This window comes from Phasianus colchicus, chromosome 8 (assembly GCF_987193195.1).
Source record: "Phasianus colchicus chromosome 8, bPhaCol1.hap1.1, whole genome shotgun sequence".
Taxonomy (NCBI): Eukaryota; Metazoa; Chordata; class Aves; order Galliformes; family Phasianidae; genus Phasianus; species Phasianus colchicus.
The window spans coordinates 17,971,562-17,997,320 of record NC_143443.1 but is presented as its reverse complement, the minus strand read 5'-3'; the positions used below and the strand labels follow the sequence as shown (position 1 = coordinate 17,997,320).

Genomic DNA, 25,759 nt, shown 5'->3' with positions numbered 1-25,759 from the left:
AACAATGAGTTCATCCCTAGTTTGCTCATTCTAATCTTGAGCAGATTAATATGTAATCTGCTGCCTCAGCAGGAACAGGGAGGTGATAGTGGCTGATTTAATCCACATGCTTTTGTTCTAGAGCTTATAAATAACCACAGGTTTGCAGGTCCCAGTTCAGACTCTTCTGACACTTGACAGCCCTTCCTCAGCCCACCATGGAGTTCTTGGGATGGCCCACAGTCCTCTTGCTGGTCTGCATCTCATGCCTTCTCATTGCTGCATGGAGAAGTACATCACGAAGAGGGAAGGAGCCTCCTGGTCCCACACCAATTCCCATAATTGGAAACGTTTTTCAGCTGAACCCATGGAACTTGATGGGAAGCTTCAAGGAGGTAAGATGTCTCTTTCTTTCCTGTGTTTCCTGTACAGCAAAGCCCAGCCCAGCCTCAGCTTAATTCACAGCTTCTGCATGTTTGCTTTTGATGTATTATGCTGCTTATTGCAATAACTATACTGATGTTGAGACCTGCGCTGGCCTCACGCCAGCACTGCAGTCAGTATACAGTAGATTTCTAGACAAGATACTAATGCTTTCACCATATCCACCGCAACCCCTTTGTGCCCATCTCTTCATTGCTCTGGCAAAAGAGCCCAGCCCTGATTTGTGGTGGACCTTGCTCTATTTTCTTGCCTCAGTTCCCTGGCAAGTAGGTATAATCTCTTGGGTAGGGCCAAACAAGGGAATTTGAAGGGGAATGGTGCCATCTGTTCCCTCCCATGGATATTATCATACATCTGTAAAAAAAAAAAAAAAAAAAAAAAAAAAAAAAGCCTGTGCTGCAGTGCCTGTGAGAGAATAGGTGGAGTAAGTTTGGCTGTGGAGCCTGTTCCTGAGGGTACTATGATGGGATAGTGGTAGATGGATGGGAAAGTGCTAAGGAATGAATAGCTTTCCAGAGATCTTATTCACCAGGTGATGACCTGCAAACTTAATTTTACATGATTAACATTTGGATGTGCTGTTCCTTGTGTTTTTCCTTCCTACAGCTCAGCAAAAAGTATGGCCCTATCTTCACAATACATTTAGGACCCAAAAAGGTTGTAGTGCTCTATGGCTACGACGTTGTGAAAGAAGCCCTAATCGATAACGGAGAAGCCTTCAGTGGCAGAGGAATACTGCCTCTGATTGAAAAACTCTTCAAAGGCACAGGTACGTCCAGGTAACACTGCCATACAGAACTGACCATGTCATTGGCACAGGAATCCACCTGTGAGGGCAGTGGAGGAGCGACTGGTGGACTTCAAGTACTACATTTACACATAAAAATTAGGAATAAAGTATTAAAAGCCCAACTCATTCCTTGGACCTAGCAGCAGGCTGAAGCCCTAGACAACTGTGTAAGGTCCTAGGCTGGCTTCAGTCAGTTCCTTTCTACTTTCAGCACCCTTCAAATTCTGGCTAAAAGGTGCCTCTAGGATATTACTGTTATTCTTCCATTTCTGAAAATACTGGCCAAGTCCCTACAGCTCAGGTGCCATCAACTGGAAATTCCAGAATACAACACCGACAAGCAAATAAAGGCTGTCCCAGTTAAGGGTCATACTCAATATTAGGCCCTGGGCTCATTCGCCACAACAGCTCCCAGTAGACTGTTTATCCAGGCAAATGGTTATTCCATGGTACATTCTTTTTCTGCAATGTATTCAGTGATGATACGATGTGTGAAGGTGCATCACTGAGCATTTGGGAATGCCTTAGCCATCTGCTTGTGGCCAAGTTGACTTTAATGCCAGTGGTCCCTTTTTATTGACAGCCCACGGTCATTTCTCTTATTCTGGAAATAAACAGTGGTGCCTTGGTCAGATTGATCAATCTGTCACCTCCATAACTGCAGGAAAGTCAGGGTTTGGGGCACATAGCAATTGTGGTAGATATTTATTCCAGAAGGGGGTGGGGGGCAGAAAATTTACTTCCTCGTGGAGTCTTCATTGCTTTTCTTTCTTATGACAGGCATTGTTACCAGCAATGGGGAGACCTGGAGGCAACTGCGAAGATTCGCCCTCACCACCCTGCGTGATTTTGGAATGGGGAAGAAGGGCATTGAGGAACGAATCCAGGAGGAAGCTCGTTTTCTGGTGGAGAGGATCAGGAACACACATGGTAGGACGCTGATGTACATCTACTGGAAAACCTCGTATATCTGCAATGAGACTGTAAGAAAATTCAGTCTGGGTTCACAGATAAAAAACCCTGCTATGGATCTGAGAAAACAGGCTCATCTGTATTGCTCTTTTCATGTCACTGATTCTGCAGTGTATATGCCTCACTGTACAGCTGGCAAGGAGTCATGAGCAAGGCAGGAAAGGGCTGGCTCCAGAACTGCATGGAAGAGGCTGATCCTTAACGTTACCATTAATTGTTCTCTCTTTTTTTCCTTCAGGATTTTATACATTTCCATCTTGATGATTCTTATCTTCCATACTTGAGATATACCTTACTGCAGTCTCCAGGTTCAACTTTCCTTCTTTCATGGATCTCACTTTTTCCTCACACTTCCATAGTTATTTCCTTAGAATACTCTGTAGCCATGCTGTCAAAACTCTACCTTTGATCGCAGGTATCTGAAGTTTCTTTGGGTTTTGGTGGTATTCCCCAGGCAGTCTCTAATACACAGTCTGTCCTGCTACAAGACATGTGTCAGATGAAGGGGAAGTCACTCAGATTAGCGTTGCAGAAAGAACAGTACAAAACATGGACTTAAAGAATTCAAAGAGGAAAATCAGTTATTAACAAGTAGAGAATAACCAGTTGGATAAACCTCTCATTATCTTCTTAAAGGTCTGCACAAATCTGGGTCTCAGGTGAATGCAAAACTTCCTTGAAGCTGTAAGGGGAGGAGATGATGACTAAAGTACTGAAAACAAGTTACTTCTTTTGTTGTTGTTGCAGAGAAACCTTTCAACCCTGGTAAATTCATAATCCATGCTGTTTCCAACATCATCTGCTCCATTGTATTTGGGGATCGGTTTGACTATGAGGACGAGAAATTTCTGGCTTTAATTGAGATGCTGGAAGAAAACAACAAGTACCAGAACAAAATACAAACACAGGTTTGTGCAATTTCATTTCATTAATAAAGTGTAATAATGGTTTAGGTTAAAATTATATTCATTCATGTTACTCATTTATCACTGGTATGCTATTTCATTTTATGGAAGCCTTATTGTATGTCCAAAGCAGAACAGAATTGCTAAAGCAGTTCAAGTAAAGTTACTCCTTCAGCATAGTGAAACCATGATGCAAGGGAGAGTTAACTACTTCTCATAGTAACAGAGAAGGGAAAAATTGATTGCAAGCACATTAACTAAAATAGGCATTTCCCTCCTTTTATTATCACAGCTCTACAATTTCTTCCCAACCATCTTAAGTTCTTTACCTGGACCTCATCGTAAGCTAATAGAAAACACTGACAAAGTTGATGACTTCATTACTGAAATTGTAAGAGCACACCAGGAATCTTTTGATCCCAGCTGCCCTCGAGATTTTATTGATGCTTTTATCAACAAAATGCAACAGGTAATGTAAGAGTAAGTGAGAGCTCTCTGGATGATAGGAAAGCCACCATTTGAATCCTTACATTGTCTCCCAGTTGTAGCAGCACACTGGGCTTCTGCAAATACAGAGGGAAATTTCTTTTCATAGCACCTTCATTTCTCTCCCCTCCGTTTTCCTCTGAAAGATTTGTAAGCACAGCGCTAACAATGGCACACAGCACTAGCCAGAGCTGGGAAAGCTGTTAACCAACCTCACCAATGTAATTCCATATGCTTCCCACATGATCTCAAATGTCATATAAGAACTGTTATCCCTGATGTTCTGGGGAGGGTGTATTTTTGAAGAGACATTAGGTGAATCTAAAAACATGCATAGGCATAGGCACAAGGCGTCCTTTGTAGAAAAACTTCTTATCGTTCTCACTCAAACAATCCTGCCAAATTTTCCTCCAGGAGAAAGGGAACTCTTATTTCACTGTTGAGTCCTTGACCAGAACCACAATTGACTTGTTCCTTGCGGGAACAGGGACAACCAGCACCACACTGAGATACGGACTTCTGATTCTCCAGAAATACCCAGAGATTGAAGGTAAGAGGAAAGGGAATATTCACTTGAAGATATATTATAGGCCATGGGCTCAAAGTGGACAGTTTGTGTCACTACCTCTGGTGACAACAGTCCCTAATAGCAGAGATGTCCATCAGTCTTAGCTCTACTTCCAGGAGAGAGCCATCAGTACCAAGTATGTTTGTTCATCTGCTTTTGGGAGGGTGAAAAGCAAGCTTTGCTGCAACTGTGAAGAAAGGCTTTGGGAAACATCCATTCAATTTACTTATTCCCAAACAGAGAAAATTCACAAGGAGATTGACCGTGTGGTTGGCCGAGACCGAAGCCCCTGCATGGCAGACAGGAGCCAGTTGCCATACACAGATGCTGTGGTCCATGAAATCCAGAGATTCATTGATTTCCTTCCTCTTAACGTTCCACATGCTGTGACCAAGGACACCAAGCTCAGAGACTATTTCATACCCAAGGTCTGTTGCCGGGAACATCCACAATCTTTTGCTGTGCTATATTAATTATGCTTTACTTAAGTTTCAAACACACTGGAATGCAATACTGAATCAGAATAATTTGATTTCAGAGAGGGAGTGGTCCTTTTCAGGTGATGGTATGCATTAAGTTGTACAATGTTGTAGCCTTCCTTTTACGAAGGAGCCTTTTCCTACTTTTTATTTGCAATACAAATAATTATTACTGAATGAATTGCAACTATGGAAAAAAGCAGCTAGTTAGCTTCTAGATATGAATGTATGCCATTGGTCTCAGAAAAAAGTTTCTCAAAGCCTTCTAAATGTGCCCCAAGTCTGCACCTCTCAACATTTTTGCAGTTCTACCAGCTTTTCTCGTGACATTTTAACACTATTAGTTTTGACAGACAGGGGAACTCACTAGGACCACATAGCAGCAGTCACCAAAGCAGGGCTTTGCATGTATTCAGCTCTGGGAACTGCTCAACGGGGCTTTACTTTGGCATGTCTCCACTTTAACTTTCTTCTCTCTGTGCTTACTCAGGACACCATGATATTCCCTTTGCTGTCTCCCATCCTGCAAGACTGCAAGGAATTTCCTAATCCAGAAAAATTTGATCCAGGACATTTCCTGAATGCAAATGGTACCTTCAGAAAGAGTGATTACTTCATGCCATTTTCTACAGGTAAAGAGCTCTTCCCATGCCAGGACCCAGACTATCCTCTCCTAGAACATCTTCAGAGATTTCAGTCGCTCTGTCATCACTGTCTGAACAGTGATGTCTGGAGATCTACTGGTCACTTCTGGGCAGCTCTACCCCATATACTGCACTTTCAGTTTACCTCCTTTTCTTAACAAGTACCAGAGCTCCTCTGATGCATCCTCCAAGAAAAGATGCATGAATGGGACATGTAGCCATGCCACTTCTCCCTCCTAGCTAGCCATAAAACAGCAATAGAACAGGAAAAATGGAAGCCTTCAAATTGCATTGACCGACCCAGTACTCTCACACTGTTCTGAATGCTGAGACCTTAGTTTAATTCAATTCACTTCCCCAGAAGGATGCAGTGCTGCATGCCCATTCTGAGAAGTTGGAACTTTCATGGCACAGGGGTTAAAATAAGTTACAAGCAAAAGTATTCTACCATCATCTCCTTTTTTCCTCATTCTTTCCTTGCAGGAAAACGCATCTGTGCAGGAGAAGGTCTGGCCCGGATGGAGATATTCTTATTTTTAACATCCATCCTGCAGAACTTTACTCTGAAGCCTGTTGTAGATCGCAAGGATGTTGACATTTCTCCCATAGTCACCTCTCTGGCAAATATGCCCCGACCTTATGAGGTCTCATTTATTCCACGTTAGACAAGTGAAGACAGCTGGCACCTCCCACATTAGAGCTCTTCTTGAATTACTGTCATTGCCCACCCTGATGAGACTGAGACACTCAGATAATTTCCTAAATTCTTTCCAGACAGAAGATTTATGCTTTTCTATGTGATCCTAGAAGGACATCTCCAGCAGAAAACAATTCTCCACAATGCTTAGACTCCCACACACTCTCCAAAATATGTACATATCTTGACTATTTCTTTTCACTCATTTGTAAGAAATGCATTATGGCTTTAAGACACAATCTGGAAAACCTCCTGTCTCACTAACAACATGGGAAATGGCTGGACTGTATTTATTGGGCCTATCAGAATTAAAAGTGCAGTTAAGCACTGCTCACTGAGTGAAAAGGGAGTGAAGTAGTACTGGGATCTCCATGATGCCTTTTTAGAAAATGAATGGCAGCTTGAATCTTCCCATTACTTTATGAAGTACGGGAAAAATCGCTGAAGAAATTTTACAGACTTCAGGTAAAGAGTTTCTATGAGCTAACAAAGACATGCATAGGTGTAGGACTGGCCTTTCTCAGATTGATCACATTCTCTGCAGTATATATTCTCTGTATAGCTTACTGTAATTGCAGTGACAGAGCTGAATCTGCGCTATGTGGAATAATACAGAACTCGAAACGTCACCACAGTGGCATTAATTAATGCCAGGTAAGCAGCTAAATGTTCATTTCTTTCACTGTGTTAATGGTCTTGAAATACCGTGAGTTATTTGTTTGGTGTTGCAAAAAGTTCAAAGCAGAAAATATCACAGACTGACAGAAATACAAATGAAAAAGATACATGAAAATATTATCTAACTTATCAATATTTGCACCCTGGACCAACTGTTAGAAGTCTACTTGTCAGAAAAAAAAAAAAAATGGGAAGCCTCATTGTGCTTCCTTCAACTTTGCCATGGCTAAGAGGCTTGGGAGGCAACTTGCCTGTTCCAGACACTTTCCTCCATGCTGAGCAGAGAAGAAGGCAGCCTGTGCAAAGCAGCAAAAAACAACCACCACCACCCACCAGCTGTAGCTCCCAGAGACTCCACCATCATATGGAGCAGGAATCTGAGATCAGAGAAGCACCAAAGCTGTGCCCTGCAAGTCTCACCTTGCGCCTCACTGTGCTCACTGGTACAAGCAGCAGTGCAATTGTAACCAGTGGCTGCTTGCATTTCCTCCGAGTTCACCTGACTGAACACAGAGTGGTATTAGCACTTCCTGAGAGATTAAGGATCAGATGTTCTGTCACCTGCTAAACTGGAAAACATTAAAAAAAAAAAAAAACAGGCAATAAAAGTCTATTTCTCCATGCAGCCATACTGTTCTTTTTCTGTGCCTGCTCACACTCAGTGTTACCAAGGCTCTTACTTCTGGTGGGACAGTACATAGAAAATTGCATACTTATTTGCAGAACTGAGGCAGGGCTACATGACTTTCCACGGCAGACTTGACACAAAGTCTTGTCACTTAGCAACACAAAGAGTGGCTTTCAAACTTGATTAATTCATTCTTTACCCTGTTGCTATTAATTCCCAGATACATTTCACAGACATTCTTATGTTCTGTAAGTTTAAGAAGTTTCTAGGGAGCTGGAAAGCATCTATGGAAATGTCAGTCAGTTGGGCAAGCACTAATGAAGGACAGAACCGGCAGGTTTCAAGCTCACTAAAGATGTCTCTGAGTTTCCTGTCTATGAAACACTCAAGGAAGAAAAAAAATAAGAGCCACTTGAGCTGTTTCCCCTGGCAGGGCAGCAGCACTTGTCTGAGCCCCCATTATAAATTAATATGACGTAAATCAGTAAATGGTGGATATATCCCAGCATGACTGAGACACTCCCAAGTTGGGCATTTGAGCATAATGAACACAGAGGCAGAAGCAAAAACTAAAACTGTAGACTCTACTGCTAACAAAAGAGGCTTTAAGGAAAGCAAAGGCACTACACAGTCACTGCTGTAGACACTTCCTCAGGCAATCCAAGGCAAGGCAAAAGAGAGTCAAGAATCTGAAAGAAACACAGTTTAACTCCTTACAAAAAAAAAGAACAACATACTTGCCTTAAAACCACCATTTCCATCCAAGCATAAAATGTACAATCAACAAATATACAATTAGCAGAGCAGCATGGCTAGGCTGATACTTTACAGGTTGTATAACTAGAAAGATTACCATCGCGGAAACAGATAATAAAAAATAAATGAAAAGCTCACCCATGTCCTAGCTGGCAGAGAAAACTCCCAAGGGAGCAATCTCCAGAAAGAGACCCTTCCCCAGTGGCAGTCAGCCCTTAAATGGGGTCTAGGTGAGGTGCAGCCAGGCTCCAACCCTTCTGGTCACACAGCTGAATTGATTTCACCTGTGCTCCCAGGCCTGACTCAGTGCTTGCCTCAGGTGATCAATCAGAGGTTCAGGCTGTGATTGAACAGTTCCCATACACCAATAAATGCTCTGGCATGGATTGATCTGGATCTGGATTTGCCTCAGTGTAGGAAATACAGCAGCATCCTAAGCAGTAAACATTGAGAATGGGTATTCAAGTATCTGAAGATTAAGTTGTCAAAACCTAGCCATGAAGTCTGCATTTGACTTATCTAGTTTCTTCAAATATAACTTGTTTGTTGCAGGAACCTCTGCTCCCTACTGCCATATGGCCTTCACCTCTCCATGACAGTGCATACTCAGATACCTGAGATAACAAACACAAAGGCCCTGCATTAGAGAGTGGAGGCTTCCACCTTTTTTAGTGTTTGACCTATTAAATAACATTGCATGAGACAGCTTTCTTAAATTCCCTATTGATGTCATCTCAAAGTTCCGGTTATTTTAGCCTTAATAAAGGCTCTGCGTATTAAGACAGAAATCACTGACTATCAGCAAATGGTTATCACCAAATTTGGTATCCATTGCTTTCCTTCCTAGACATGATAGCAATATCTCCACCTCTCATGTTAGTTAAGCACATACATTCATCTTATATTAACTATAGAAAAAAAATGGCTGCTTGCACAGCTTTGAGCCAAGCTGAAGTAGTTTCCATCAGAAGGCTTCTCAAGCTCTAATCTTTTGGGACTCTAATTTAAACTCATTGATTTGTTGCAAATTCTGAAAGAGGAAAAGAGTTCCTTCTGCACCTCTTCTAGCAGACAAACTTCAAGGCCTGAACACAATCACTTACAGAAAATTTGGAACAGATTTAATGGAGGAGGTACAGTCTGAGCCGGACATCTTTGGTTGTAGCATGGGGGACATTCAGTGGCACAAAGGAGTAGAACCGCTGAGCCTCCTGTATGACAGAATTTGTGTCGTGCGCTTGGTTTCAATCAGCTGAACAGGGCCTTTCTGAGATTTCATATTGTCAGTTGGTGAACTTGTCCATCAACATTTCTCTTTAACATATGCACTGTTTGCAAAGCATGTACACTTGTCAACTTACGGTCCCAATTCCTGACTTGCTGCCTGGCTCGGGGAAGGGCCTCTTCTCATTTAATGCTGACTATAATTTAAAGCTAAGCTCTATTCAAAGATGATCATCAACAGGAACAACACAGTGCTTTACTGCTAGAGTCACTGTACAAGCCACAGCAAGGCTGATACTATGTTAACTTCCTTGCATTTTCAAAGATCAAGCCAGGGTGTAACAGTGTGCTACACATTCCAATTGACTGAACAGCAGAAGTCACTGGCTTGGTCCTGAGTCAACTGAGTTGTGTTTTGGGTCCTGTGAGTTCAAACACAAATATTTAACCAAATCTTTTGTGCTGGCTGGTCAAATGGCATTTCTGCTATCGCCTGAAAAATAATGCCAAGGTCTTTATCTTATGTTGAGTCCTAGCAGCAGAGCATGTTACAAGTATGCATGCTTTGTAAATTGTTGAATACTGAAATTTTCATGGAATCTTAATAAATCTGGTCATGGCAAAGTCTTTGTCTTGTAAGGCAGACACTGACATTGTGCAGTTTTGAGTGAGACCTTGCATTGCTGATGGCTGTCAGTCAGCAGGCAGTTGTATTATTACTGCACATTAGTCAGCAAGAGGAGAGTAATTACATTGCACCTGTACATATAGTTATCATTGCACTTCTGTTTCCATTTTCCTCTTCTGTCTCAGTGAATAGTTTTGATCTCAGCCCACAAGTCCTATTCTTTCCAGTTCCCTCCCTCATGCCACCCGGGGGAAGGAAGCAAACATTTGTGCGGTGTTCGGCTGCCTGATGGGTTAAACCACAACAGGTTGTTTTTGTTTTTTGGTACTCTTGGGCCTCTTAGGTGGTGTAGTGGCCCATTTAATATCCAGTTTCCTCTTCTATGTGCTTGACCTGCCAGAAAGCAAAGGAATGCCTTCCAAACGTGCTGGCGAACTTGCAGATTGGCCTCCAGTACAGTCCCTCGCTTTCGTGTGTCTCTACATAGGGGCTGCCCCAAAAGTAGTTGGAGCAGGGGCTGCTGCTGCAGCACAATCCTGATGCATGTCTCTTTCCTCTCTAAAGCACATCAAACACACAGTCTTGTCTCAGAATTTGAATCTCAGAAACTGGATCTAGTTTCAAGTTTACTTACTATGTATATGTGAGGAAAAGTAGTCGGAAGTGTAATAGATCACTATGCTTTTCTGTTCTATTAAATAATTGCTACTAATAAAACCATTCTTTCTGTTACTCCCTGATCAGAATGCCATTAACTTTCATGGATCTTCACATCTTCTCTGGATATTCAGAAAGTTTCTTGAAACATCACACACTGAAAGAGACCAAAGGCTGCCACAGGGCTCTGTGCTTTGTAGATAACTTTTCAAATCTTCTGGCAAATGCTATGAACACTGTGGACTGCATAAAAGAAATCAGGAAAAATGCAGTTTTTTTTCCCTGGAAATCTGCATGTTTGACCTTAGAACAATGTTACTATTCCATTTGTGAAGTGAAGGTGAAATACCTATAAAAAACTTGTGAAGGTGCCCTTATTTCATCCACAGCTCCCACCACTCCACACACCTGTTGGAGGAGCTGGCAGAAGTCACCCTACGCATAAGGACAACAGCAAGAGTTCAAGCATACATTCAGCAGATGGGTTCTAGTATTTCTGCATGTTGAGATCATTCGGCAGCATTAGATCACTATTAGTACCACATGAATGATTACTCAAAGGAACACAAGATGTATGTGTTAAAAAATCAGAGGTAACATTGAGTTCATCCCTAGTTTGCTCATTCTAATCTTGAGCAGATTAATATGTAATCTGCTGCCTCAGCAGGAACAGGGAGGTGATAGTGGCTGTTTTAATCCACATGCTTTTGTTCTATAGCTTATAAATATCCTCAGGATTGCAGGTCCCAGTTCAGACTCTTCTGACACTTGACAGCCCTTCCTCAGCCCATCATGGAGTTCTTGGGATGGCCCACAGTCCTCTTGCTGGTCTGCATCTCATGCCTTCTCATTGCTGCATGGAGAAGTACATCACAAAGAGGGAAGGAGCCTCCTGGTCCCACACCAATTCCCATAATCGGAAATATTTTTCAGCTGAACCCATGGGACTTGATGGAAAGCTTTAAGGAGGTAAGATGTCTCTTTCTTTCCTGTGTTGTCTCCACTCATCTTAATTGTTTGACCAGCTGTCAGAATCACAGAATCACAGAATGGCCTGGGTTGGAAGGGACCTCAAGGATCATGAATCTCCAATTCCCCTGCCACATGCATGGCCACCAACCTCCCCATTTAATACCAGCACAGGCTGCCCAGGAACCCACCCAATCTGGCCTTGAACACCTCCAGGGACAGGGCAGATTTGAACACAAATGCTTCTGGAAACGCATTTGCTTTTCATGTATTACGCTGACCATAGAAGTAACAGTACTGATGATGAGGGCTGCACTGGCCTTACTCCATGCTGCAATTTGCAGTAAATTTCCAGGCAAGGTACTGATGCTTTCACCATATCCACCACAACCCCTTTGTGCCCGTCTCTTCACTGCTCTGGCAAAAGAGCCCAGATCTGATTTATGGAGGACTTTGCTCTATTTTCTTGCCTCAGTTCCTTGTCAAGTAGGTATAATCTCTTGGGAGGGGAATTTGTGAGTACAAGGGCCAAACAAGGGAGTTTGAAGGTGAATGGTGTTGTCTGTTCCCTCCTATGTATACTGTCATGCGTCTGTCAAAAAAAAAAGCCTGTGCTGTAGTGCCTGTGAGAGAATAGGTGGAGTAAGTTTGGCTGTGGAGCCTGTTCCTGAGGGTACTGTGATGGGATGGTGGTAGATGGATGGGAAAGGGCTGAGGAATTACTTGGTTTCCAGACACTCTGAGCAGGACTCTTATTCACCACCTGAGGACCCTGTGGGGGCAATTCCCAGTCACACTGAGAAAGCAGGCCTGTTGGGAAGTTCTGGGCAGACACACAGTCCCAGCAAATGCACATGTTTTAACAGTAATATAAAACACCGTGGCTGTGTAGCATTTTCCCAATTATGAGATACCAGGCAGTAACACAGCTACACTGCTCACTAGGTCAATATGCAATAGTAGATTTTCCAGTGTCATTGCCAACAACCTCCTTCTCTTTCTTCTTTTCAGCCTTTGTTTACCTGCCCCATGTTGCAAAGTAATAACAGCAAAACAGTTCCTCAAACCACAGTACATGTGGAATGCTCAGAGGTGTGTGCCTGGCACAGTTAATCCTTGTAGGTTTATTGTGCTTGAGTCAGTGTTTCCCATTCTTATCTCACACACCATTAGCACTGACTAAGGTGAGGTTCTGTTGAACCAAAGCATGCTCCAGTCTCCTGCAGTGTTTGACGGTGTGCCTCCCACCAGGATGAAGTTACACTGCTCTAGAGATTGATGCAAAAGGGAAGAGACCTTTTGTCTCTCACTGTGGTGCACAATCTGCAAATGTTTTCTGAGGAAAAACAAAAAAAAAAAAGAAAAGAACCTTCATATGAAGCTGCAAATTTCTTTTTCCACGATTAACATTTGGATGTGGTGTTCCTTGTGTTTTTCCTTCCTACAGTTCAGCAAAAAGTATGGCCCTATCTTCACAATACATTTAGGACCCAAAAAAGTTGTAGTGCTCTATGGCTACGACGTTGTGAAAGAAGCCCTAATCGACAACGGAGAAGCTTTCAGTGGCAGAGGCAATCTGCCACTTTTTGAGAAAGTCTTCAAAGGCACAGGTACGTCCAGGTAACACTGCCATACAGAACTGACCATGTCATTGGCACAGGAATCCACCTGTGAGGGTAGTGGAGGAGTGACTGGTGGACTTCAAGTACTACATTTACACATAAAAATTAGGAATAAAGTATTAAAAGCCCAACTCATTCCTTGGACCTAGCAGCAGGCTGAAGCCCTAGACAACTGTGTAAGGTCCTAGGCTGGCTTCAGTCAGTTCCTTTCTACTTTCAGCACCCTTCAAATTCTGGCTAAAAGGTGCCTCTAGGATATTACTGTTATTCTTCCATTTCTGAAAATACTGGCCACGTCCCTACAGCTCAGGTGCCATCAACTGGAAATTCCAGAATACAACACTGACAAGCAAATAAAGGCTGTCCCAGTTAAGGGTCATACTCAATATTAGGCCCTGGGCTCATTCGCCACAACAGCTCCCAGTAGACTGTTTATCCAGGCAAATGGTTATTCCATGGTACATTCTTTTTCTGCAATGTATTCAGTGATGATACGATGTGTGAAGGTGCATCACTGAGCATTTGGGAATGCCTTAGCCATCTGCTTGTGGCCAAGTTGACTTTAATGCCAGTGGTCCCTTTTTATTGACAGCCCACAGTCATTTCTCTTATTCTGGAAATAAACAGTGGTGCCTTGGTCAGATTGATCAATCTGTCACCTCCATAACTGCAGGAAAGTCAGGGTTTGGGGCACATAGCAATTGTGGTAGACACCTATCTGGGGGACTAGCGGGGGGTGAAAATCTGTTTCCTCATGGAGTCTGTTTTTCTTTCTTATGACAGGCATTGTTACCAGCAATGGGGAGACCTGGAGGCAGATCCGACGATTTACCCTCACCACCCTGCGTGATTTTGGAATGGGGAAGAAGGGCATTGAGGAACGAATCCAGGAGGAAGCTCGTTTTCTGGTGGAGAGGATCAGGAACACACATGGTAGGACATGTATCTACTGGGAAACCTTGTACATCTGCAACGAGACAGTGAATGCCACTGCTTCATCAAATCTTTGACCCAGGAACTGAGCATACAGCTTCAGTTTCTACTATTTTAATCTACACATGCATTTCTGGTAGGATGTAAACTACTATTTCTTTTAAGAACCTCCCCTGAGAGTGGTAATACTCTGGACACTAAGCTTCCTTTCCATAGACACCCCTCATGTGTGATGTTCTGCAAGGAGGAAAAAGTGCAGATAGACCCAATAGGATGCCAAAGTACCACTGTTCTCCATGAGGCACTAGAAAATTCAGTCTGGATTCACACATAAATATCCCTGCTACCAATCTGAGAGAAAAATACCCCCCTAATATTGCTCTTTTTCTGTCAATAACACTGCATTGGTAATGCACTACTGAAAACCTCCATCTCCGGGACAGGGACTTAAACAATTTAGACAGGATATCAATTATTTACATGTAGAGAAGAACCAATTGGCTAAGCCTCTCACTACCTTCTTAAAGGACTGCACAAATCTGTATCAAGTGGATACAAAACTTCCCCGTAGGTATCAGGGGGGGAGATGATGACTGAAATACTGAAAGCGTGTGACTTTTTCTTATGTTGCAGAGAAACCTTTCAATCCTACTGTGTTTTTAATGCATGCTGTTTCCAACATCATCTGTTCTATTGTATTTGGGGATCGGTTTGACTATGAGGACAAGAAATTTCTGGATTTAATAGAGATGCTGGAAGAAAATGAAAAGTACCAGAACAGTATACGAACACAGGTTTGTGCAGTTTCACTGCATTAATAAATGTATGTATTATCGTGGTTTTAAAATGAACATTTATTCATGTTATTCGTTCTTCATTGGTATGAATTTCCCTAAACATGGAAAAGAATTTTGAAGGCCAAAAAGTCAGTTCCATGGCCAACTCCTATTCTGCTTTTCTTCTTTTTTTTTTTTTTAAACATCCTGTACTTCCAATTGCACATCCAAGGAAGGATAAAATTGCAAAAGTACCTTAAATGACGTTTTTCCTTGAGTCTAGTGAAGCCATGATGTAAAAGGCATTAAAATCGAGTTGAATAATATAGACCTACATTTCCAGAACAGTTTATTCCTTCACATAGTAAGAGTTAGGGGAACAAGTCATTGAAAGCACTTTAACCAAAATATGCTTTTCCTTCCTTTTATTATCACAGCTCTACAATTTCTTCCCAACCATCCTGGATTATTTGCCTGGGCCTCACAAAACACTAATAAAAAGCATTGATAAAGTTGATGACTTCATTTCTGAAATTGTAAGAGCACACCAGGAATCTTTCGATCCCAGCTGCCCTCGAGATTTTATTGATGCTTTTATCAACAAAATGCAACAGGTAATGTAAGAGTAAGTGAGAGCTCTCTGGATGATAGGAAAGCCACCATTTGAATCCTTACATCGTCTCCCAGTTGTAGCAGCACACTGGGCTTCTGCAAATACAGAGGGAAATTTCTTTTCATAGCACCTTCATTTCTCTCCCCTCCGTTTTCCTCTGAAAGATTTGTAAGCACAGCGCTAACAATGGCACACAGCACTAGCCAGAGCTGGGAAAGCTGTTAACCAACCTCACCAATGTAATTCCATATGCTTCCCACATGATCTCAAATGTCATATAAGAACTGTTATCCCTGATGTTCTGGGGAGGGTGTATTTTTGAAGAGACATTAGGTGAATCTAAAAACATGCATAGGCATAGGCACAAGGCGTCCTTTGTAGAAAAACTTCTTATCGTTCTCACTCAAACAATCCTGCCAAATTTTCCTCCAGGAGAAAGGGAACTCTTATTTCACTGTTGAGTCCTTGACCAGAACCACACTTGACTTGTTCCTTGCGGGAACAGGGACAACCAGCACCACACTGAGATACGGATTTCTGATTCTCCAGAAATACCCAGAGATTGAAGGTAAGAGGAAAGGGAATATTCACTTGAAGATATATTATAGGCCATGGGCTCAAAGTGGACAGTTTGTGTCACTACCTCTGGTGACAATAGTCCCTAATAGCAGAGATGTCCATCAGTCTGAGCTCTACTTCCAGGAGAGAGCCATCAGTACCAAGTATGTTTGTTCATCTGCTTTTGGGAGGGTGAAAAGCAAGCTTTGCTGCAACTGTGAAGAAAGGCTTTGGGAAACATCCATTCAATTTACTTATTCCCAAACAGAGAAAATTCACAAGGAGATTGACCGTGTGGTTGGCCGAGACCGAAGCCCCTGCATGGCAGACAGGAGCCAGTTGCCATACACAGATGCTGTGGTCCATGAAATCCAGAGATTCATTGATTTCCTTCCAGTTAACCTACCACGTGCTGTGACCAAGGACACCAAGCTCAGAGACTATTTCATACCCAAGGTTAGTTACTGGGAGGAACTATCATCTCTTGAAAGCAATGATGTGATAAATGAATCACATTTTACTTAAGTTTCAAACACACTGGAATGCAATACAGAATCAGAATAACTTGGTTTGGGAGGGGATTCTAGAAATTCTTCACAGAATCAGAGAATGGCCTGAGTTGGAAGGGACCTCAAGGATCATGAATCTCCAACCCTCCTGCCACAGGCAGGACCATCAACCTCCACATTTAATTCTAATTCTTACATCCCTCCCATTGTATTTGAAAAAAAGCTTTTCCATTCTCTGTATGAAGAGGTAGATCAAGCTTCCAATTTTTTCACACAAATGTAAACAATCAAATTTCTCATTTATTTGAAAGCCAGATTAAATTGTCTAAGCAACCTTATTGCTAAAATCCATTACAGAACATCTTTGCCATACTTATGGAAGACATTCTTTATTTTAAAACTGCTAGCTTTAATGTGGCCAAACTTTGCCTAGTCAGACAAAACATGCTGTTTTCTCTTTTTACAGGAGTAGAGAAGGACTATTTCTAGATTTTACTGGCTCTGCCTGTGGCATGGGGGTTAGAACTTGATGATCCTTGGGTCCCTTCCAACCCAAGGCATTCGATGATTCTATGATCATAGAGTCACAGAATCACAGAATCACCAAAGTTGGAAAAGACCTACAAGATCATCCAGTCCAATCATGAACCTATCACTAATATTTCTCACTGAACTGCGTCCCTCAACACAACGTCTAAACATTCCATGAATATCTCCAGGGTCGGTGACTCCACCACCTCCCTGAGCAGTCCAGTCTATGAGCATGAATCAGTTATTAGCAACAATGTCTTTCCAGCTGTTCTCCTTTGTGTAGGCCAAGAGTGCTTATAACTTTATTCTACTATATGTGAATTTAATAAAGATTTAATTTGAGAAGTTTTATACATCATCAGGTTTTTCATAACACGTCTACATGTGCAGAGTTAGGTGTTCAGAGCTCCAGAGTTCTGCTAAGTTTTGTGATGATTCTTTCTTACCAATCTGTGTGATACTGATGGAATCTGAGAAAGCTGAAACAATAATTTATTCTCAATCATTCCTTCTAATCATTCTAGAGAATCAAAACAGTCCTTCTGAGGTGCTATTATACACTAAGATGCAAATAACATTTCTTTTCATGTATCAGTCTTCCAACTTTATACTTGCAATACAAATAATTATTACTGAATGAATTGCAACTATGGAAAAAAGCAGCTAGTTAGTTTCTAGATATGAATGCATGCCATTGGTCTCAGAAAAAACTGTTTCTCTAAGCCTTCTAAATGTGCCCCAAGTCTGCACCTCTCACCATTTTTGCAGTTCTACCAGCTTTTCTCATGACATTTTAACACTATTAATTCTGACAGACAGTGGAACAGTGAAACTCACTAGGACCACATAGCAGCATTCACCAAAGCAGGGCTTTGCATGTATTCAGCTCTGGGAACTGCTCAACGGGGCTTTACTTTGGCATGTCTCCACTTTAACTTTCTTCTCTCTGTGCTTACTCAGGACACCATGATATTCCCTTTGCTGTCTCCCATCCTGCAAGACTGCAAGGAATTTCCTAATCCAGAAAAATTTGATCCAGGACATTTCCTGAATGCAAATGGTACCTTCAGAAAGAGTAATTACTTCATGCCATTTTCTACAGGTAAAGAGCTCTTCCCATGCCAGGACCCAGACTATCCTCTCCTAGAACATCTTCAAAGATTTCAGTCGCTCTGTCATCACTGTCTGAACAGTGATGTCTGGAGATCTACTGGTCACTTCTGGGCAGCTCTACCCCATATACTGCACTTTCAGTTTACTTCCTTTTCTTAACAAGTGCCAGAGCTCCTCTGATGCATCCTCCAAGAAAAGATGCATGAAGTGGGACTTGTAGCCATGCCACTTCTCCCTCCTAGCTAGCCATAAAACAGCAATAGAACAGGAAAAACAGAAGCTTTCAAACTGCATTGGCCCACCCAGTACTCTCACACTGTTCTGAATGCTGAGACCTTAGTTTAATTCAATTCACTTCCCCAGAAGGATGCAGTGCTGCATGCCCATTCTGAGAAGTTGGAATTTTCATGGCACAGGGGTTAAAATAAGTTACAAGCAAAAGTATTCTACCATCATCTCCTTTTTTTCTCATTCTTTCCTTGCAGGAAAACGCATCTGTGCAGGAGAAGGTCTGGCCCGGATGGAGATATTCTTATTTTTAACATCCATCCTGCAGAACTTTACTCTGAAGCCTGTTGTAGATCGCAAGGATGTTGACATTTCTCCCATAGTCACCTCTGCAGCAAAAATTCCCCGATCTTATGAGGTCTCATTTATTCCACGTTAGACAAGTGAAGACAGCTGGCACCTCTCAAATTAGAATGACAGTCTTGAATGACCGTCATTGCCCATCCTGATGAGACTGAGACAGATAATTTGCTAGTTTCTTCAGGGACAGAAAAGGTATGCTTTTAAAGAAAAGTAATTGCATGCTGCTCTTATAATCAGCATAGCCAGCTCTAAACAGAATCATAGCAGGTGACTGCATAGGGAAGGTGAGAGAGAATGAGAGAGGCTCTCCTTTGCACTTACATCACCAGCTAAGGTTCCTGTCTAGTTCCTGATGTGTCAGGGTGTGTGGGCTCTAAGAATTCTTCTGCTACTGGTGCTGCTGTTGTCCATCACCTGATCCTCTCAGCACAGATTGAAAAGATGCTTGCCCTGTAGGGTTTTCATAGAGACTGCTTCAGGCACATCTCTCTCTGTGTTTTCAGTATGCTTGTGATCTGTTTGTAAAGGAAATCATAAAGCAACATGGAACCACTTCATTCTGTCAGAAAACATGACCATCTACTGTATTCTTGTCCCAGTACATATCATTACCCATTGTGTGGAATGAGTTAATCTGATGGCTGAGCAAATGGGTTGTCTCTTCTGTAATTATAGTGAAGGTCTGTGAAAATAAAATTCATACTGCAAATCTAAAAAGAAGTAGTGCACCAAATTGACATTCCTGAAAGATATGTTCCAGTGGAAAACCCTTTTCCACAAAGCTTAGATACACAAATGCTGTCCAAAATAGGTACATATCTGACTGTTTTATTTCACTTGTTTATGTGAAATGAATATGGCTTTAAGACATGATCTAGAAAACCTCCATTCTCAGAAACAATGTGGAAGAAGACTCGACTGACCTTATTAGTCCTACCAGAACAAAATCTGCGATTACAGCACTGCTCACTGTGACAAAAGAAAGTGAAATAATACTGGGATCTCCATTATGCCATTTACAAGCTGAATGGCAGATGGCTTCTTCTGATTGCTTTTATGAAGTACGTAAAGATCACTAAACTAATTTTTAAAACATCACTTAAAAGGTGCGTATGAACTCGCACAGACAGATCTATGGATTCAGGTCTGGCATTTCCCAAACTGATCATGCTCCCTGCAGCATATAGCTTACTGTGATTGCAGTGAAAACAGAGCTGAATCTTTGCTATGCGAAACAATATAGCACTTGTAATATCACCACAATGCCATGTTAAAACTCTACTGAAAAATCAAACCATGCAGGATTTACGGATTGCACAGTTTCTCAAATTCATGGTTTCTCATCCATACAACACATACAAAAAATGAAGGTATGTGAGTACCTGCTAGGATTATGATCTGGTTGTTTCAGGCTAAACTGTGACTAAGGATAATGCCAAAAGGAAAGACACAAATGTGTCTGGAAGAGAGAGGTGGCATAACAACATTTCAATCAAGAAGCAGCCCAAGATTGAAAAAGACCTCCAAGGTCATCCAGTCCAACCACCCACCTATCACCAATATTTCCCCATGAAACAGTCATAGAATCATAGAAAGACTTGGGTAAGAAGGGAGCTCAAGGATCATCAAGCTCCAACTCCCCTGCTACATGCAGGGCCACCAACCCCCTTATCTAATACTAGACTACGCTGCCCAGGGCCCCAACTGGGCTTTGAACACTTCCAGGGTCAGGGCATCCACAACCTCTGTAGGCAGTCTGTTCCAGCACCTCACCACTCTCGTGGTAAAGAACTTCCCTCTGATGTCCAACCTAGTCTTCCCTCCTTCTACTTAAAACAATTTCCCCTTGTCCTGCCCTTACCTACCCTGTAACAAGTTAACTCCCCTGCTGTTTGTAGGCTCCCTTTTAAGGTACTGGAAGGCTGCAATGAGGTCACCCCACAGCCTGGAGAAAAGCCTTCTTTTCTCCACGCTGAACAAGCCCAGCTCCCTCAGCCTGTCTTTGTAGGGGAGGTGCTTCAGCCCTCTGATCATCTTTGTGGCCATCCTCTGGACCCTCTCTAAAAGCTCCCTGTCTTTCTTCTATTGGGGACGCCAGACCTGAACACAGTACTCCAGATGGGGTCTCGCAAGGGCAGAGTAGAGAGGGACAATCACCTCCCTCTCCCTGCTGGCTACCTTTTCTTTGCAGTCCTTATGAACTACTCATTCAAGTGATTATTCATGTATCAACCTCACAGTCATAGAGTATTATTCATCCCATCATTTCTATTTTGTCAGCTCTAATGAGACAAAGCAAGAAAGAATGGCGATGTTTTTTGCTCTGTCAATGCTCTTGTTTCTTCAGTTGTAATCCTTTACACAAGCAGTGTGTGAGAAAAGCTCTGCATCTTGGGGATGTATGCCTAGGAGCAGGTGGGCAAAGCTGTCACAGTCATTCCACAAGTTGATCTTTTAGGTACACACAGACATAAAGAAATTGGTTAGGACAGACACAAGTTCAGCTAAAGAGCTGAAGTAAGGTTACTTACTACCTTTGCTTACTGCCTATCCTGCTCCACTATTCTATGTTTTCTTAAAGCTTCTATTAATACTAATAAGGTCATCACCAAAAGAAAAATAAACCTACCCATAACAACTCTCAGAGGAAAATGCTTGGGACTAGTGAATTAAAAAATTTAGCTATAGATGGAAATCATCACAGTAAAAAAGGCACCATGTAGCTCACAGCATCTTTTTTTTTGTTTTTCCAAACCATAGTTTAGAAAATCAGCAGTGATTCAGAACATGCCTGAGAAGGGCTTTTCTGGAGTACCTGTGGATGAGATACCCAACAGAGAGGGAGTGCATTGCCATCATCAACTGATCAATCTCTGGACAAATATAATTTATCTTAAAAAATACACCCTTATTATTAGAACTACAATACAGTTCCAAGTTTTTTAATCACTGGACCAGGCTCTGCTTAATGTGCACCACTGGACCCAACAAATCCTGCAAACTGCCTTGACATCTTGTGAAGACCAAGGCAAGTTATTCTTTGGGTCTAGTTAGTATGTTTCTTATTAAGCACAAAGCAAATGGTTCAGGAGGCAACTTCCCTATTTCAGACATCTTCCTTCATGTAGACTAAAGAGACAAGGAGACAAACAATGCAAACAGTAAAGAAAATAGTTGTGAATCCCAGGGGTTCCACTGCAACATGAAACAGGGATGCTGGATCAAAGGAGGGCTTGATGCTGCATCCTGGAAATCTCCCTTTGTGCGTGCTATGGTTTAATAAATAAATAAATAAATAAATAAGAACAGTGCAAAGGCGAGCAATAGCTCCTGCTTCCTCTGGATTAAACATAACTGGTTATATAAAATCAATAGCTGCTGGCAAACTTGGATGAACTGCTTTATTTTTTTATTTGTCGTGACCTCTGTCAATGTTCCACTTTATTCTACTGTAATATCAGAAAGCAGGGACAAACATTACTCATTAACAAATCTCTCATTAAAAAAACTCATCATACTTTCATAGAATGTTTGTTCTCTATTTATTGCTGTTTTTCCTTGTATGTTTGCCATCAAGTGCAACACTGCACACATAATATATTTAGCTACAGGCCAATATTGGATAACTTCTGTCCAGTTGGGTAACATTTAACATCTCTTGATCAGAGTTCCAGGTTAAAAAGTATAATCTAATGTAGAAGAGCTATTTTTCAGTTATCAAGCACGTAGTTTCCACTAATGACTAAAGACCCCATCCTGAATTTTTTTGGACATCTACACAAAGTATTATTCTGACAGATCCTCTTCCAGATCTGACCTCTTCTATTTCTGCTTAAAGAGCCATATATGCTGTATTTGCTAGGCTAAGTTTTATCCCCAATTTGCAGTTGCAGTTCAACTTGTCAAGAACTGCTTTCAGCTTCAAAGCAGTTGCAAAGATCACTTTAATGAAATACTTTGTCCTTTGGCTCTCATCTGTCAACCCTCTTTATTCTGTGATCTTCCATGTTCTTCCTTCAAGCACCTACTATTTTCTTATTATCCTTTGCACCAGGAAATGCCATAGAAAAGAGGAAGGTTTACCATCTCCCTGTGCTTCCTCTGGGACATCTCATGGACTTTCCAGGCAAAATGTTTGAGCAGCAACCTTTTGGACTACACCTTTTGCTAGCAATATTCTGTTCACAGGAATTTCACCATGTCTCTTCTGTGGTGCTGCTTTTCAAAGACCTGCCAAACCTGCCATGATTTGGATTCCACCACTCACAAAGAGAGCCCTCAGACAGAGAGGAGAATGGTTACTTAAAACTGAGAACACAGTTGCCAGCTCCTGGCATAAATGGGATGCCACCATCACAAAATCACTCAGGTACTCATTTTCTAAAATTTTCTCCCAACGAAAAGTCACTTGTGAGGCATCTCCAGTCTCTGCCTCCTGCAGGTGCAATACTCAGGAGTTTGTGGAGCAGTTTACTGTCTTAACTCTTTTACCTGAAAACACTAAGTGCAACATATAGCTACATGGGTTCTCATCTTCAGAGTTCCTGGAGTTTTTCACCATTGTAATTTTAAAACAGCACAGCTTTTTCTTCAAGTAGAAAAGCAATAGTTTTAACACAATGCTGGTCCTTACTTTCTCTTAACTGCTTTATCTTATGGAAGTTTTCTCTGCTGAAACATCTCCCTCTTGTGGCCATCTTGCAAATCTGCCAAAAAGGAAGAGAAGCAGAGAAATGCTGTATTACTTTTCTTTGAAATTTCCTATGCTTTGATCATATAGATTCCCAGAATCTCCAATAGCATGTCAGTTTGTACGTGTGAGAGAATCTCACATCAACCACCAAATGCATCCAGGAGTAAAACAAGACGTGGCTAAGTCAGCAGTTCTAAAAAAACACATATATGATTGTCACTGAAGTGTATTTAAATCTATTCTTCAGCCTCCCTAGAAAGACAAATCAGATGCTGGGCCCCTAACAATAAAGAGGTGGTATGGGGAAGGCTAGGAAGCTCCATGCAGACAGCACTCCCCAGGGTGAGGTAAGTGTAGAGATAATGAGATTTTACTGGTAGGTGACCATATTTATCTGACTACTGTCACTCTGTCCCTTTGACTGCCTTAATCCTGAAGAGAAAGAAAGAGTACCTGCTAATAACAGCTGCATGGATGCTCTCTTAGAGGGCATTAATCCCGTTTTAGTTGTGACAGTGACAGCTTTCAGACGTATCTTTCAGAGAGGTGCTGCTTACGGCTTGCAGCTAGTACATGTGCAGTCCAGAGTGGTGTTCTGCAGTGACAATCTGTCTAATCATAAATTTCCAGTTCTCTGCCAACCAGAGGACAAGCCTTATCCTTTTTGCACCTGAGAACGTGCTCTTGCTTGGCTAGCAAGTCCATCTCTACGTGCAGTATCTTCTGCCCAAACAGGGCAGAATATATATCCAAATTCTGTGTTAGGAAAACTTTCAACTTGCTTGCCATAATATCCAAAGCTGGCAGTGGCAACATCACATGCTGCATGGTCCTAGGTGATCCACTCCAGGTGACCATGTTTGAGCAGGGGATTGGAGCAATTGGCTTTGAGATCCCTTCCAACCTCAACTATTCTGTGATTCTGTGATTGCACGTGTTAGGGAAGAAACTGTGGCATGGGGGGGAGCTTTATACATTGAACAAACATTAAAGGTGATGACACCTTTTTTTTTTTTTTTTTAAAGCAAAACTAGTAGCTCTGAAATATATTCTCCATTACACGCCTTCCCATGGCATCAAGATAAACAGCTGCCTCACTGGGTCTAAGGCAGCCATAGTAGGGAGCATTGAATGACATAAATAGAAAACAGTGTGTAGAGCAGTGCAGTTCTTCACGATCTGTTCAGGAGGTTACACAGCAAGGCTGCTATAATGATCCCAGTGACAGAGGATTCTTAGAACACTATGAGTTTCAGTGTCTCAAGTGTAACGTGGACAGCATGTACTAAGGAAAATGGGATGGTGACTGCAATGCATCTTAAATACAGCAGGGCTGACCTGTATTCAGTTCTGTACCCAACTTGGTTTGTCTCCACAAGGTCTGAGAACATGGTACACAGCTGATAACAGAGCTGACTTGCACATAATTGCCAGCACGCTGCCATTACAGTATGGAGACCATCTGTATCACATTCCATTCTGTATCCAGTATTTGATTGGCATGTTATCTGACAAAAGAAGAATTTGTTTGACTTGTTGACTAGTGACAGAACAAGTCACTAGCACTTAGAGCTATGCATCTGACTTATCACACAGACAAGATCACAATGCTCTACACAGCACATAGCCAGATTGACACTGTAACACTGGGATGCAGATCTGCCACCATTTCACACTGTCCCTCAATCTTGCCATAGCACAGGGCCAGCTGCTGTTCTGCAGCGGAGAATAATTCCCCTATGTTAGCACTCGCTATGTACCTCCAGCACCACTTTCCAGGGAAGAAATCAAAGAAACAACTAGGCTGGAAGAGAAATGATCTTGTTTAAATCCCAGATGAGCCTATGCTGCTAAGATATCTGATGACTATTCAGCTCTAGATTCTGATGCCCACATGTCAAGAACCACTTCCAACCTGATATGAACTACGACGTTTTCTGTTCTTAAGAGATGGATAGGGGTCAGATAAGAGGACTGGCAGGGGATCAGGAATTATGTTCCCACCCACATGTGAATGCAATATGTTGTAATGAAAACTCCAGTTTGTTCAGGGAACGGAGGATCTGAGTAGCACCCTCAAGATAGATTTCTTATCAGCAGCCATGGATCTGTGATCCTCCTCCATAATAGCAAAGAAAAGGGATGGTACTGTCAACACTGGTGAGTGTGGCTGAAACATGCTCACCTCTTGTGCAATCACAGGTGCATGAAACGCTGGGGAAACAGGACTCTGCCATACCATCTTATTGCTGTTGATATATTACACTTTTGAACATCAAAGATCCCAAAAAAACTACTGTCATTCAAATATCAGTT

The 25,759-nt window shown here is 42.0% G+C and overlaps 3 protein-coding genes across 4 annotated transcripts in view; 2 read left to right on the top strand and 1 right to left on the bottom strand.

Moving 5' to 3' along the window:
- Nucleotides 1-25,759, bottom strand: part of BLOC1S2 (biogenesis of lysosomal organelles complex 1 subunit 2) — a 66,946-nt gene that overhangs the window by 35,983 nt on the left and 5,204 nt on the right. The window contains exons 6-7 of one of the 2 annotated variants that reach the window (XR_016468789.1): nt 23,384-23,456; nt 19,072-19,265 (exon numbers count right to left, since the gene is read on the bottom strand). The gene's annotated coding sequence lies outside the window, so the exon portion shown is untranslated. Of the gene's footprint in view, nt 1-19,071; nt 19,266-22,125; nt 23,457-25,759 lie in introns of those variants that run through there. The other variant, XR_016468790.1, reaches the window with a different exon arrangement.
- On the top strand, nt 122-6,642 carry LOC149917044 (cytochrome P450 2H1). Its single transcript, XM_090145143.1, has 9 exons — nt 122-374; nt 1,030-1,192; nt 1,994-2,143; nt 2,933-3,093; nt 3,383-3,559; nt 3,991-4,126; nt 4,385-4,572; nt 5,114-5,255; nt 5,751-6,642. The coding sequence occupies exons 1-9, from the start codon at nt 198-200 to the stop codon at nt 5,930-5,932; spliced, it is 1,476 nt and encodes a 491-aa protein (XP_090001269.1). The 5' UTR covers nt 122-197; the 3' UTR covers nt 5,933-6,642.
- Nucleotides 11,273-19,035, top strand: LOC116234456 (cytochrome P450 2H2). The gene is made up of 9 exons (XM_090145144.1): nt 11,273-11,504; nt 12,952-13,114; nt 13,910-14,059; nt 14,693-14,853; nt 15,273-15,449; nt 15,881-16,016; nt 16,275-16,462; nt 18,007-18,148; nt 18,645-19,035. Exons 1-9 carry the CDS (start codon nt 11,328-11,330, stop codon nt 18,824-18,826), a joined length of 1,476 nt encoding a protein of 491 aa, XP_090001270.1. The 5' UTR covers nt 11,273-11,327; the 3' UTR covers nt 18,827-19,035.